This window comes from Delphinus delphis, chromosome 1 (assembly GCF_949987515.2).
Source record: "Delphinus delphis chromosome 1, mDelDel1.2, whole genome shotgun sequence".
Taxonomy (NCBI): Eukaryota; Metazoa; Chordata; class Mammalia; order Artiodactyla; family Delphinidae; genus Delphinus; species Delphinus delphis.
In genome coordinates, this window is record NC_082683.1 from 125,509,282 (window position 1) to 125,526,097 (window position 16,816).

The window sequence follows — 16,816 nt, forward strand, 5'->3', positions numbered from 1 at the left end:
GACTTGGTGGAACAGCAATCATGACTGTGGGGAAGAGCAGCAAGATGCTGCAGCACATTGACTATAGGATGAGATGTGTCCTGCAAGATGGCCAGATCTTCACTGGCACCTTCAAGGCTTTTGACAAGCATATGAACTTGATCCTCTGTGATTGTGATGAGTTCAGGAAGATCAAGCCAAAGAATGCGAAGCAGGCAGAGCGTGAAGAAAAATGGGTTTTGGGTCAGGTGTTGCTGTGTGGGGAGAACTTGGTTTCCATGACTGTGGAGCGACCACCCCCCAAAGGTACTGGCATTGCTCGGGTACCACTTGCTGGAGCTACAGGAGGCCCTGGAGTTGGCAGGGCAGCTGGCAGAGATGGTCCAGCTGGTGTTCAAATTCCCCAGGCTCCTGCTGGGTTAGCAGACCCTGTCCAAGGGTTTGGGGGCCATCCCAACAGGTAATGATCCCACAGGGAAGAGGCACTGTAGCAGCTGCTGCAGTTGCTGCTACTGCCAGCATTGCTGGAGCCTCAACTCAATATCCACCAGGATGGGGGACTGCCCCCACACCTGTTGGTCGAGCAACACCACCTCTAGGAATTATGGCTCTTCCACCTGGTATACGATCACCCATGCGCCCACCAATTGGGCTCCCCCCTACTTGAGGGATGCCAATAGGCATGCCCCCTCCAGGAATGAGACCCCCCTCCAACAGAAATAAGAGGTCCACCTCCCCCAGAAATGCGTCCAGCAAGACCCTAGGATACTATTGATCCTTCTTAGTCACTTTGTTTCCTGCAATGCGTCTTGTGAAATATGTGGAGTGTTCGTGAGCTTTTGTCCCCTCTGCTGCATTAATATTAGCTAATAAATGCATAAAGCAATTAAACTGTGGGGAAAAAAAAGACAAGGGTGCCCACTTTAACTACTACTACTCTACATTATACTAGACATGTTAGCCAGAGTAATCAGTCAACAAAAATAAATAAATAAAAGGCATCCCGTTGGATAGGAAGAAGTAAAACTACCCCTATTTGAAAATGATATTATCCTATATAGAGAAAATGCAAAAAAAAAATCACTGAAAAAGTTTAGCACTAATAAACAAATTCAACAAAGTTGCAGGGTATAATATCAATGCACAAAAATCATCTATGTTTGTGTTTTGAGTATACAACCCATAAACAAAATTAAGAAAACAATTCCATTTGCAATAGAATCCAAAAGAATAAATATCTATAAATAAATTTAACCAAGTAGGTGAAAGATTTGTACACTGAAAACTATAAAACACTGCTGCACTAAATGAAAAGACATCCTGTGTTTATGGATTAGAAGACAATATCATTAAGATGGCAATAGTACCTAAAGCCATCTACAGATTCACTGCAATCCTTATGAAAATTCCAACAGCTTTTTTTGTAAAAGAAAAATATTGTGGAATATTTAAATGCCAAATTGGTTTTTATCATTAAGGATAAACTTTAAACAACACAAGACTAGTTATAATGAAATGCTAAATTGCCTGGTGTATGCTCAAAGTGCTATAGGAAGTTGAGACAGGATTGAATAGCTCTCTGTGTTTTCTAATTTAGGGTCAAGTGATTAAGGTACAAATACCCAGTTGATAAGTACCTTGTCTTCTGAAGCTTTAACAGAACTCCTACAGCAACTCTCCACTCCCCATCACACTTGTATGTTTGCCTTTGTCCTCCAGTCCTCAAGTGCTCTTACACATATCAAGGATACTGTTCTCCCACACGCTGGATTCCTGTATAGTCCTATATACCCACAAATGTCTACCAAGGTATGTAAGCTTTACAATATAACTAACAGAAAGGATTTTGCAATCATTCAGATCTCAGAATCTGTGAGCAAACTGCTCACCTCTGTACTTTGGTTTCCTCATCTGCAAAACAAGACTAATAGGGTTGTTATAAGGATTAGGTCAAATTATTTATGCAAAGCATTTACAACAGGCACATTATATAAACTCTCAATAAGAGCTGGATAATTTTGTATAACATACCCAAAATAGGATACATAATTGTTACTATCTTTTTTTTTTTTAAAGAACACGTGGAAGTAGGCCTAACCTACTGTTTAGCTTGCCATAGGTATTCAAATTCAAATCTGACATAATTAGGACTTTGTATCAGGCCTTGAACCAGGCTTGTTTAAGAGGTCACTCCTCCTGCCTTATGAAATGTTCTATTGCATTTTTTTTAAAATGATAACAGAAACTAATAATAGATATCTGTCCCTTTTTTGTGTCCGTTCCAGCTAGACATGTTAAAATAATTTAGAAGTAAAGGAATGTACAGTTTATTTGTTGCTCAATTTTTTGCATGGACTAAGAGGTGGTATAACACATTACAATGCTATGAGAGAAGAAATTTATTTTGCTCTAGTGTTAAAAGAAATAAGATAAATTCACTATCAACATTACCAAAAGATAAATAGCATTTCCATAATTTAGAGTATGACCAAAGCACACAGGCCATAAGAAATGATATCGAAAATTTTGAGGACAGCAGCTTCCAAATGAAGTATTTAATAGATACCTTCAGCTGTAATGATCAGTAAAACGAAAAGATTTGGCTTCTGACATATTATATAGGTGGTACTGTAACTGTTTAGAATGCTTTGCTTCCAGTCGGAGCTGTCTAGTTCTTTCTTTGACAGCTTGCTGCTCTGCTAGTTTTTCTATCCGTTTCCTTCTTAGCCATCTGTAGAAAAAGACATGAACAGACCTGTTGAGTACCAACCTGAATATACTCTTCATGCTATAAAGTTATTACTACAGACAAAGGAAATTCGATTTCTTTAGATTAAAAAGCTCTGTTCATAACACAAATTAGTATGAACTGAAAAATTTCAGGCTTATACCAAAGGCTCATACAAGGAAGCATAGTCACATTTAGAATCAAATGTTTGAAATTAAGTTTGTCTAATAAGGAAACTGCCAACTAAAAAAACTTTTTTAAGTAATAAACACACTATTTTACGTGACATAGGTCCTACCTTTTAAAATATGATTTTCTAAGCAAATAAGTATTTGATAGATACCAAATAACTTATTTTTTGCAACTAACTGTATTCTACAACATTACTTAAGCAGCATGCAGAATACCAGCATGCAGAAATGTCTCCTTGCTCTTCTTGGTGGAGAAATTATAGAGCTCTTGCTTTTCAGTGCATAAAATAGTTCTCCCTTAAAATGGAAAAATAAGCCTAAGCATAAGAAACATCAAAAAGGGTGAAGGAAGCGTCCACATTCTAACAAATTTGTCTATAAAACTTGCTTAGGTAAAATAACATTAAAAATAACTGTAGGGCTTCCCTGGTGGCGCAGTGGTTGAGAGTCCGCCTGCCGATGCAGGGGACACGGGTTCGTGCCCCGGCCCGGGAAGATCCCACATGCCGCGGAGCGGCTGGGCCCGTGAGCCATGGCCGCTGAGCCTGCGCGTCCGGAGCCTGTGCTCCGCAACGGGAGAGGCCACAACAATGAGAGGCCCGCGTACCGCAAAAAAAAAAAAAAAAAAAACTAACTGTATACTCACATCTCTGGTATGAAAGTGTGTACGTGGTGTGTGTGTATATATATAATTTTTTCAGAAATAAATCCAGACAAATAAATAACTGCATTAGTATAAAAGAGACTTAAGAAACCTCATAATCTAATGTTGTGTGGTTTTGAAATTGGATATCAGTTTGAGCAAATTAACTGTAGTCATTTAGGGGTCGATTGGGAAAAAAATGGTTATAGGTTGGATATTAGATGAGCTCATTAACAAAAATAAGCAGATTGCACAACAGGATATACAGTATGATCTCAATTTATATTTTAAAACTGTAAATATATGTACAGAGAAATATCTAGAAGTTATGCAGTACAGTGCTAACAATAGTGATTCCTGGGTGATGAAAATGTGAGTTTATTCCCCTCCATTTCCACAATGCACATTCACTGCATCTATTATAATAAAAGGATATGTATATTTTTTAAAGAAGGAAAGGAAAGAAAGAGGCAAAGAAACTAAAAAAGAGAAAGATAGCAAAAAAGATAGAAAAGAAAGAAAGAAGTGAGCTTCAAACAACTGGACACAATATTCACTCCCTCTCCCAAGGTATGCTGGCAAAATTTTGAAGCCAGGTCTGTTTCCTCAGAATAAACCGGGTAATACAGACTCTTACCCAGGCAACTGAAGGGAGACCAGGTTTGCCTTAAGTTACCAAAATATGTGTCCAAATCTCCTTTTCATTTGGTCTGTACAGATCTTCCTCCTCAGCCTGACTGCTTTTCTTTACAGAAAAATATTTATTGGTAAATGCAACTCTTTGTTAAGTTTTCCTGAGGACTGTGTAGGAGAAGCTGTAACCAATCTCTGGCCTATTTCTCTAAGAAATGAACAAATCAATCAACCAATCAATGGTAAGCTATCAAAGGTTATCACACTGGTGCCATAAGAAACAATTTTAGTATTGAAAACTACCTTGAAAAAATGGTATAGGTATTACGCAAAGTATGGAGTTAAAGAATTTTCTCACATATTGTTAAAACTGTGGCTTTAAAATTGAATAGGTATGTAATGAGATCAATTTTTTTAAGTTTTATTGACTATATAACTTTCTAAAATGACCATGAGGAAGGGGGAAAAATGCCCTGCCTTTGACTTACTGTTTAAAGGCCCTTTCACGGCCTTCTGTTCCTTTAAAGAAGAATAAGCATTCCTCTTGCTTTCGCAGTTCTTCTATCTTTCTTTCTTTCAACTGTTCTTCGTGCTTTTTTTTAAGCCATAATCGAAAAGCTTGCTGTGGATCTCTGTTTTCCTGCTACTTACAAAAACAACCTTTGCTTAATTTAAAGAAACCAAAACTACTTTTTGAGCCCCTGCCTATAAGACCCTATAGGAACACATGTCCTACTCACCAATTTTTCATAATAATACCAATCTCATTACCTGTGCTCCTTGCATCCAAACCAAATACATGACCTTTGAACCAGCAACATTGATTACCCTTTTGTCAGAAAATTCAACATTGAACTCACTGCCCTCTGGCTTCTTTCAAAAGTCTTACTGAGGTAATCAATAAATGAAGGGCTAGATGCAGTGATTTGCAAACTTTTCAAAGTTGAGCCCTTTGACAAATAAAATAATTTTGCACAATGGCACATACACATAAAACATGGCTGAAGAAATGTTGGGGATAGGCAGTATGAGTGAGTTGAGGTCTTGGTATCAATTCCTGAAGGAAGCTCCATGGAAGCTCCACTGGAATTGAAAACCAATGACCCAACATTTGTGTTATTCAAACTTTCTTTTAAATTCTACTTTCGTTTTTAAGTTTTAAGAGCATCTAACTGCCAAGCCCATCTCCAAAACTGTAATTATTATTATGGAGTGTGGCAATGAGGATTTTCAACTATAAGAACTTTTTCATAAGGATAACAGCCATGAGGATTTTGTCATAAGAATGGGCTAGTGGGAGCAGCTTATTGTATGGTTCTTCAAACTTCATGATGGATACTATATTCAGGGATAGCTGAAAGAGCTCTTATTTGGGAGAATAAAGAGAGCAAAGGGAAAGATTTGGGGCTCTTTAGTCTTGGGAAAAGCATGACTCACATGGATGCCTGGCTAGAACACAAAAGGAAAAGATTCATTCAATTAATACTTTCACCAAATATGAACTCTGTGATAGAGAAGACCACCTCCTACACCTTGCATTTTCCTTTATCTGTAACCCATATAGCCCAGTATGCTTCAGTCTAATTTATATAATTTATACAATTTAGGATCTTTGATGTATAATGCAGAACTTTGTGAGGAGGTCCCATGGACCTACAGGACCATTGCTGAACACCTAAAGTTTGGGAATGTCTGGAGATGACTAAAAAGCGTTCAGTCCGCAATTATAGATTAAAAGAGTTAAGAATTCAGAGATAAACAGGATTGATGGGTATCACTGTTCATCTATTTATTCAACAGCTATTTACAGAATATCTACTACACAGAGTATCTACATGCACATAGCTACCGGGATGCATCAAAGAAAAAAAAAAAAAGGCCACAGCAGTGAGAGGCCCACGTACCGTGAAAAAAAAAAAACAAGCCTCCCTTTCTCATACATTCCATACCTGCACTATACAATAAAGAGTCACTAGTCACATGTAGCTACTTAAATTAAATAAAATTAGACAGTCACATTCAAATACTTAATAGTCACATTATGGCTAGTGGCTACTTTATTGGACGCTGCAGATATAGAATATTACCATCATCACAGAAAATTGTATAGGGCAGTGTTGTTCAAGATAAGGAGATGAAAATATATGATTGATTGACTGATTGATATGTCAGAGAGAGTAATAATGGGAGAGGTGAGGAGAAAGGATGGTATTTATCAATAGACAGAAAGTGAGGGAACCATTTATGGGATATCTGGAAAAAGAGTATTTCAAGCAATGGTAACAGGGCAAAGGTTCTGAGAAGGGATTATACTTGGCATGTCCAGTAAATAGAAAAAATCCACCGCAAGAAGAAAACTGGAAAATTCACAAATATGTGGAGATTAACAGGCTCCTGAGCAACCAATGGGTCAAAGGAAAAAAACAGATGGGAAGTCAAAAAATAGCCTGACACAAATGAAAAGGGAAGTACAACATACCAACACGTATGGGATGCAACAAAGACAGTTCTAAGAAGGTGAGATCAAAAAGCCAACCTAACTTTACACCTGAGGTGTAATTAGAAAAAGAGATATAAATGAAGCCAAAAGTTAGTAGAAGGAAGAAAATAACAAAGATCAGAGTGTAAATAAATACAACAGAAACTAAAAAGACAATAGAAAAGATCAAAGAAACTAAAAGCTGATTTCTTAAAAAGATAACTAGACAAACATTTACCTAGACTTACCAAAAGAGAGAGGACTCAAATTAATAAAATTATAAATGAAAAAGGAGACATTACAACTAATAGTACAGAAATACAAAGGATCATAAAAGACGATTATGAACAACTATAAACCAACAAACTGTAAAACCCAGAAGAAATGAATAAATTCCTAGAAACATACAACCTACCGAGACTGAATCAGGAAGAAAGAGAAAATGTGAATAGTCTGATTACTAGTAATGAAATTGAATCAGTAATCAAAAATCTCCCAAAAACAAAAGCCAAGACCAGAGGGCTTCTAGAAAATCAACAGAAAAATTAATACCAATCCTTCTCAAACTCTTCCAATAAACAGAAGAGGAGAAAACACTTCCAACCCATTTTATGAGGCCAGCATAATGTGATACCAAAGCCAGACAAGGACACTACATGAAAACAAAATTAGAGGCCAATATGAACAGCGATGTAAGAATACTCAGTGTAGTATTAGAAAAGCTAATTCAGCAGTATATTAGAAAGGATCATACACCATGATCAGGTGGGATTTTCCAGAGATGGAAGGATGGTTCAAATCTACAAATCAGTCAGTGCTATACACATTAACAAAACGAAAGATAAAAATCATATGATTATCTGGATAGATGCAAAAAAGCATTTGACAAAATATCTTTTCATGATAAAATCTCTCAAGAAATTGGGTATAAAGAGAATATACCTCAACATAATAAAGGCTATATATCACAAGTCCACAGCTAACATCAAACACAATAGTGAAAAGCTGAAAGCTTTTCCTCTAATATCAGGAGCAAGACAAGGATGCCCATTCTCACCACTTTTATTCAACACAGTATTGGAAGTCCTATCTGGAGCAATCAGACAAGAAAAAGAAATAAAAGGCATTCAAATTAGAAAGGAAGAAGTAAAACTGCTCTATTTGCAGATTACATGATATTATTATATTATTCTATATGATATAGAAACCCTAAAGACTTCACCACCCTAAAAATGTTAGAACTAATAAACCAATTCAGTAAAGTTGCAGGATATAAAATCAATATTAAAAAATCAGTTGTTTCTATACAGTAACAACAATCTATCTGAAAGAAAATTAATTAAATAAGCCCTTTTAAAATAGCATCACAGGGCTTCCCTGGTGGCGCAGTGGTTGAGAGTCCGCCTGCCGATGCAGGGGACACGGGTTCGTGCTGCAGTCTGGGAAGATCCCACATACCGCAGAGCGGCTGAGCCTGTGAGCCATGGCCGCTGAGCCTGCACGTCCAGAGCCTGTGCTCCTCAACAGGAGACGCCACAAGAGTGAGAGGCCTGCGTACCGCAAAATAAATAAATAAATAAATAAAATAGCATCACAAAGAATGAAATGTGTACTTAGAAATAAATTTAACTAAGGAGGTGAAAGATCTATATGCTGAAAACAAAAAGACATTGATGAAAGAAATTGAAGAAGACACAAATGAATGGAAAGATATTCCATGCTCACGGACTCGAAAAACTAATACTGTTAAAATGTCCATACTATTTAAAAATTGGCCATATAATCTAAAAATTCATTATAATCCCCATAAAAAATCCAGTGGAATTTTTCACAAAAATAGAAAAAAGTCCTAAAATTTGTACAAGATCCAAATATCCAATGTAATCTTGAGAAAGAAGAACAAAGCTGGAAGCATCACACTTCCTGAATTTAAACTATATTATAAAGCTAAAGTAATCAAACACTATAGTACTGGCAGAATAGATACATAGATCAATGAAGCAGAACAGAGAGCCTGAAATCAACGCGTGCATATATGGTAATTAATTTTCAACAAAGCAACCAAAAATAACAATGAGGAAAGGACAGTCTTTTCAACAGATGAAATTGGTAAAACTGAATTGCTACATACAAAAAACTGAAACTGAACACCTATCTTACACCATACACAAAAATCAACTCAATATGGATTAAAGACTGTGTGTAAGACCTGAAACAGTACAACTCCTAAAAAGAAATATCAAGGATAAGCTCCTTAGCATTGTTTTTAGAAATGACTTTTTGGATTTGATAGCAAAACAAAGACAGCATAAGCAATAATTTTTAAATGGGACTACATCAAACTAAAAAGCTTGTGATCAGCAAAGGGAACTTTCAACAAAATGAAGAGGCAACCTATTGACTGAGATAAAATATTTTCAAACTATATGTCCAATAAGGGGTTATATCCAAAATATACAAGGAATTCATATAATTCAATAGAAAAAAAGAAAAAAGCCCAATTATAAAATAGGCAAAGGACGTAAATGGACATTTTTCCAAATAAGATATATAAATGGCCAACATGTACATGAAAACATGCTCCACATCACTCATCATCAGGAAAATGCAAACAAAAACCACCATGAGATATCATCTCATACATGTTCGGATGGCTATTATCAAAAAAGACAAGCGAAAACAAATGCTGGCAAGGATGTGGAGAAAAGGGAACCTTTGTGCATGGTTGGTGGGGATGTAATCTGGTATAGCCATTATGGTAAACGGTGTGGAGGTTCCTCAATAAATTAAAAATAGAATCATTATATGATCCAGCAAACACACTTGTGGGTATATATCCAAAGGAAAAAAAAATTATCTAGAAGAGATATCGGCACTCCCATATTCGTTGCATCATTATTCACAATAGACAAAGTATGAAAACAACCTAAGTGTCTGTAGATGAATGAATGGAGCAAGAAATGTCACACACACACATGCACGCACACACACGAATATTATTCAGCCTTAAAAAAGAAGGAAATTCTATAACTTGCAATAACATGGATGAACCTGAACCTGGAGGGCATTATTATAAGTGAAATATGCCAGACAGAAACAAATACTGCATAGAACCATTTACATGTGGAAACTTAAAAAAAAGTCTAGTTCATAGACAAATGGAGAGTGGTGGTTATGAGGAACTGGGGGGTTGGGAGAAATAGGGAGAAGTTGGTAAAAGGGTACAAACTTTCAGTTATAAGGTGAAAAAAGTCTGAGGATCTAATGTATAATATGGTGAGTATAGTTGATAACATTGTATTATATAAGTGAAATTTGCCAAGAGAGTAGAACTTAAATCTTTTCTCCAAAAAGGGGGGAGGTGATGTATATGTTAATCAACTTAATGGGGGGAATCCTTTAATAATGTATATGTGTATCAAATCATGTTGTACATTTTATCTTACAATTTTATTTATTAATTATATTTCAATATAACTAAAAAAAAAAATCACACACACACACACACACACACACACACACACACACACACAAAGAAATAGAAACTTAAAAGACAAAAAACAACCTAAATTCCCTGAATGAGCTTAACAGTAGATTGGACATTGCCTAAGTGATGTCAATGCCAGAAGATAGATCAATAGAAATTATGCAAGCTGAAAAAAGAAAAAATGTTTTAACAAACATGACCTTAGTAACATCTGAGATAACAGCAAGTATTCTATCATATGTAAAACTGGATTTCCAGAATAATAAGAGAAAGATAATAGGGCAGAAAAAAATATTTGTAAAAATAGTGGCCAAAAATTTCCCAAATTTGGTATAAAACATCAACCTACAGATACAAGAAGCTCAGCAAAGCCCAAGTTAGTCAAATTCAAAGAGAGTCACACATCTACTCAACTGCTGAAATTCACATCAGAAAAGGTTTAAAGTAGCCACAGAAAAAACATTTCATACAAAGGGACAGTGATAAGAATTACAACTGACTTCTAATTAGAAACAATGGATGCAAGAAAACCACTGAACACCATCTGTAAAGTGCTGAAAGGAAAAATAAAAAAAACTGTCAACCCCAAATTCCATATCAAATTAAAAAAAAACTTCAAAAACAATCTATTTCTGATAAAGATTTAGGGTATACATATCATAATCCCTAAAGCAATGATTTCAAAAATAATTCAGAGGTATAACTAAAAGCCAATAAGAAAATAAAATGTAATTTTTTTAAATACTTGATTAATCTCTGTAAGAAGGCAGAAAAAAGATGAATAATGGAGTTAAAAACAAATGGAACAAATAGAAAACAAATATCAAGATGGTAAACTTAAAACCTACCCTTACCAATAATTATAATTAAATATAAATGAACTCCTGTTAAAAGTAACAAATTTCTGGATTAAAAGATCCAAATATATGCTGTTTGTACAAGTAACTCTTCAAATATAAAGACAGATAAATTGAAATTAAAATATGAAATAAGCTATAACATATGCAAATGTTAAAGAAGGTTACTGTGACTTCATTAACATCAGGCAAAGTAGATTTCAAGATAAGAGGGACTCATAATGTGAAAATGTCATTCAATCAGGAAGACATAAATTTGTAAATGCATACACATGAAACTTTTAAAAATATGAAGCAAAACCCAATGGAACTAGAAGGGAAACAGACAGGTACACAATGATAGTTTAACATAACTTTCTCAGTGCTTCATAGAACAAAGAGGGGGAAAACAGTAAGGATATAGAAGATTTAAACAACATTATCGACCAACTTCAGCCCATTGACATTAATACAACACAACATCCAAATGTAGAATACAAAATGTATGCAAGTGTCCACGGAGAGTTCACCTAGATAGAGTGATGACATGCATACATATGCTTGCATATGTCTGTATATACATACAGTGCACACGTATCATTTATATATAACACTGACCAAGAGAAGCAAAGCTCATTACAAAGATGGAAAGACATTTTTAGCTATTTTTCCTTAAATGGCAATAAAAATTCCATCACCTAAAAGCATTTTTAATTCAATGTAAAATAGGTCATTCTACAATCTATATATTTTAAAGATATTTTCTGGAAACTATGACTCACATTATACAAAATATCCCACAGAAGTGACCAGCAAAATACACTTATTATCACAATGCATTAATAAGCCAAATTAATCAACTGCCAAAGTATACTATAGCTCGGCTTCAGCAGAGACAAAGTTCACAGAAGTTCTTCAGAATATTATTTGTTTATGATATAATTTCTAGCTAAAGTTAATTTTTGAGACAGACTTAAAATATAGCAAAAAATTAAAATTCCAAAGGGAAATATATAACCATGATATCTTCTAACCAAAAAATTTAAATTATGTTCAATGTGGCTCAAGTTTTTAGCGAATACAATTCAAAGTTTTATTATCTCTAAATAGAACACAATAGAAAATTAAGGTATACATTTATTTTTACAAATGCCCAATAAAAATATAACATTAGGCTGAATGCCATGAGGCCTGAAGGTCCGTCATCCCCTGGGAAATTATCAGCAGAGCTGTCACAGGGGTTTTTCTTGGTCAGTGATTGAAACGTAAGCTCCTCTCAATTTCTTTACTCTTAAATACTACAGTAATGTGCTATCCTTCTAACCTACCCAATCTCGAATTCCTTTACTCCATCCAAAATCTTTTTAGTTTCTTCTCTATAATTCCCATTCAATAATATAAAGACTTCCAAACAACCCGCATTCTCCCAAACCATTGCTAGGACCCTGGCCTTAAACCTCTTTTCTTACCCAAATCCTGATTCTCCCGTAAGACACAGCTTTTCTCTCTCAAATGGAAGCTGCATTTTTTTGCCATACTTCAAGTACTTCCGAGGTCTGGTGAAGAAGTTAATATACTCTTTATTCCTTCACACTTCGTCAGAACTCCTGAAGAGTAGAGAACTTCTTCTTCTCTACTCTTAAGTAAAGCCATGCTCCTTTGATATTTATATTATCTGACTATATTACTCTAACAATCTCTGGTCACAACCGGCTCAATGTACCTCTCCATCCTAATCCCAAGTTAACACTTACAACCAAATGAATGAGCCATTCGACATCCAGCCTCACAGATTTTTCATTTTTTCATTTTCTACGCCTTTCTTCACTGCACTTGCCACCCACTCCAATAGCCACATCCACATCCACATCTTTGAAATCACTAATCTTCTCATTCATATTTCCAGTCCCAACCTCTGTCCTGAATACTACACACGTTTCTTCAGTCAGTCTTCAACATCTTTACCTGAAAGTTTTGTAGGTACTTCAAACCCAACAATTGAAATGATAATTTCCCCCAATCAGTATCTTTTCTACTGCTCCAGTGAGTGGCACCATCATCCACCAAGTTGCTCAGAAGAGAAACCTGGTGTATTCTCTTCACACCTCATTCTTCCTCACTCACATATCTAGTTAATTATGAAGTTCCTTCAATTAATACTCTAAAACAAATATCACATTTCACATCTCTTTCTTTCTCTCTCTGCTGTTATAATTCTATCCCAAGTCACCATCATTTCTCACCTAGACAACTATAATGCTTTCTAACTGCTCTCCGCATATCTGTTCTTGCCCCCTCCAATCCATTCACAGCATGGCAGTCAGAGTGATCTTGTAGAACTGCAAATCTAATATATCACTCCTCTGTTTAAATAATCTCAATGGCTTCCCATAACAGGATTAAATACAAATTTATAGACCCCAACATGCCACATGATCTGATTCCTGCTCACTCTCTGGATCCTCTCAAACTCACCAAGTTAGTTCCTGTCTCAGGCATTCTCACATGTTCTCCTGGCTTAATCCTTGGCCTAATTTCTACTCCTAATCCTTGGCCTAATTTCTACTCCTACTTTACTCATCAGAAAAATCTTTCCTGATACACTTATTGCCCTCATTATGATCTCTCATAGCTCCTTTTTTTCATAGCATTCATCACTGTTTATAATTATAAATTTATTTTACATTGAGACTTAAAAATTTTTTTTTCAATCCCTACTAATCCCTACTAGACTTCCCTGGTGGTGCAGTGGTTAAGACTCCATGCTCCCAATTCAGGGGGCTTGGGTTCAACCCCTGGTCAGGGAACTAGATCCCACAGGCATGCCGCAACTAAGAGTTCGCCTGCCACAACTAATGAGCCCGTGTGCCTCAACTAAGGAGCTGGCAAGCCACAACTAAGGAGCCCACATGCCACAACTAAGGAGCCGGCAAGCTGCAACTATGGATCCCTCGAGCTGCAACTAAGGAGCCCACCTGGCGCAAATAAGACCCAGCTCAAACAAATTAATTAATTAATTAATTAAAAATAAACCCATTTTTTCCATGCTGTGCCTAGAATAGCACCTGTCATATAGTAAGCAGTTAAAAAAAAATCTATCGAATACATGAAAAAATTTAAATTGGCATTTCTTTGACTCTACCAAATTTGTATCTTGCTCTCATATATTATGGACAACTATATTTATCCATATTATTTGAACTTATTATACATATCCTTTGCCCATTTTTTATTGGAAAATTCAAAAGTTTTGCTTTAATAATATAAATATTAATAGTAACACTAACAATTATGACAATTTAAAAGTCCTAATCAGCTTTTAATGGATATTACATTAAATACAAAGATAAATTTGGAGGAACCCAAATCTTTGTAATATTTAGTTCATTCATCCAGGAATATTATAGGAATATCATATTTGTTTTCATTTAGCAAATAACTCATATATTTATAATATTTTCCCCCCATCTAGGAATATTATATTTATTTTCATTTACCAAATTCACCTTTTTGGTCCCCTGCTCCATAGAGGTCTTACACATTCCTGTTCAGCTCAAAGTTTTTTATATATGCCTATATTCCTTCCCCTTTTATATTTTTCTATGAGGTTTTTGCTGGAATACAGAAAGACTATAAATTTTTGTATATTTATAATATAAAAGACCACTTTGCTAATACTTATACCTTATTTCCCTTTCTCTTAATAAATTGGATAGAACTCCCAGAATAAAATTATTATAGAGGGGAGCCTTACCTATCTCTGACTTTAATGGGTATGCCTATAGTATTTCCTAAGATGGTATTTATATTGTAACCCACATTTTATTAGAAATACTTAAAAATAAATTATAATAAATACTAGTAAATACCCTTTCTATATCTTTCAAGATAACCATAAATTCTCCTTTATCTACCTATTATGTACTGAATATATTAATAGATTTGTTATTATTGGTCCATAATTTCCTTCCTAAAATAAATCCTACTTGGTTATAGCATAGTATTATTTTACTATACAGTTGCAGTCAAATTTCTCAATATTTTCTCTTTTAGTTTGTGGTTTCAGGTCTACTACCTTAAAAGGTACCGTCCATCCCAAGATTTTAAAAGCTAAAAATTTCTACAAATGGCATAATAAATGTAAATAAATGTAAAAATATATCATTTTTTTCAGCCTAGGAAAACATATTTACAGACATAATAGACAAAGGATTAAAATCTCTAATATACAATGCAATAAGAAAAATAAAACAAAAAAGGACTATAAATAGGAAATTCACAGAATACACACATGCTCGTATACAATAATAATGTATATTATTAATTCGAAGAAAAATTAAGAAAATAAACTATGTACAGTGTTAGACAGGATGTGTTAAACATTCACTCTTCCATACTGCTGGAGGGACTATAAACTGATACGACCTTTTAGGAGGTTAATTTTGCATGTTTAACCACAGCTTTCATTCTGGACATCCAGTAAGTCATAAATTTCCAAGAAACTCTCCTACAGAATGCTGATGTTCTCCTACAGAATGCACATGTTCACAACAGCACTGTTAATTAATACAGCAGTATTAGAACCAATCTAAATATGTACAAATGAGGAATGGTTTAATAAATTAAGTTACCTCTGAAGAGTAGAATATCATACACCTATTTGAAAAGAGAGATCTAAATGTAATGATCTAGAAATATTTCCTTGATGAATGAGTGAAAAAAAATCAAACCATATAATAAATTTTTAGCAGATAAACATGTAAATATAAATAAGACCTGGAAGGATTTGCGGCACACTGTTAAAAGTGGTTACCACTAGGGGATGAGCCTAGAAGGGCTTAGAATTGAATTTTCAATTTTTACTTTACATACATTTTTTAAATAGTATGGATATAGATGATTTTTTTACTTTCTCTTGGGTTTTTTGTATATTTTGAACTTTAAAAAATTAAATAATTTGGTGTCTTTGTTAGTTTTCACATAAGATTTCTATACATCTACTCTTAAGTGAGACCAGTCTATAGGGTTTTTGTGTGCATTGTCCTCTTATTTAAATATCAAAGTTATACTATCTTAAAAAAATGAATTGGTAGCTTTCCTTTTTCTCTGCTATAAATGTTTGAATAAAATAGGAATCATTTGATTTTTACAAGCCTTCTTAGAATTTAATTATAAGTCATCTGCATGTGGCATCTTTAGCAAGGGTAGTTCTTGGACCACTTTTTCTACTTCTTCCATAGGGTTTTTAGTCTGATAGCCTCCCTTCTATAAATAAATTCAGCTTTCATAGCTGTATGAACTTGTTTTTCACAGAGTTTTACTTACTCTACTGTTCATGTCTTCAATTTGCTTTGCTCGCTGAATTCTCCTCATTTCTAGGACCTGCTCTCTCTTCTTTTGCAACCATGCTTTAAACACCATGTCATTCTCTTTTTTCTTTTCTTTCTCTTCTTCTATTTTCCTTTGTTCTTCCTGGTGGAAGGAATATCCAAACACATTAATGAAAAATTAATAAAATTATATATGTGTTATCAAAGTAGAGAGATACATTTTGAGGTCTGAAATTAGGATTCCCTGCCCCTAAAAATTTCCATCTGTAAATTGGGCCTCCCTAAAAAACAGGACCTCTAATTTGCTTAGGGAAAAAAATGAAGACTTTTCAGATAAATTAAATTGTCAAGATAAAGTCTACAATTACATAGATGTACATTATACAACATGCTGTTCAAGAATTCCTTGGATCTCTCCTTCACTTCCTAGTTTACTCTTGGTATTTAACTCCCCAAATTGCAGCTGTGCAAAAGAGAAAAAAAACACCACACTCTAGAAGCACTACATGG

General features: G+C 34.7%; 1 protein-coding gene and 1 pseudogene across 3 annotated transcripts in view; one reads left to right on the forward strand and one right to left on the reverse strand.

Moving 5' to 3' along the window:
• The first annotated feature begins 20 nt into the window (after window positions 1–20).
• On the forward strand, window positions 21–743 carry LOC132423498 (small nuclear ribonucleoprotein-associated protein N pseudogene; annotated as a pseudogene).
• Window positions 744–2,310: 1,567 nt separating this feature from the next.
• Window positions 2,311–16,816, reverse strand: part of CCDC181 (coiled-coil domain containing 181) — a 43,189-nt gene continuing 28,683 nt past the window's right edge. For 2 of the 3 annotated variants that reach the window (XM_060009338.1, XM_060009330.1), the window contains exons 4-6: window positions 16,302–16,448; window positions 4,663–4,817; window positions 2,311–2,710 (exon numbers count right to left, since the gene is read on the reverse strand). In XM_060009338.1, the coding sequence (XP_059865321.1) occupies window positions 2,548–2,710; window positions 4,663–4,817; window positions 16,302–16,448 (465 nt within the window). In that variant the 3' untranslated portion in view covers window positions 2,311–2,547. The remainder of the gene's footprint in view (window positions 2,711–4,662; window positions 4,818–16,301; window positions 16,449–16,816) is intronic. The other variant, XM_060009347.1, reaches the window with a different exon arrangement.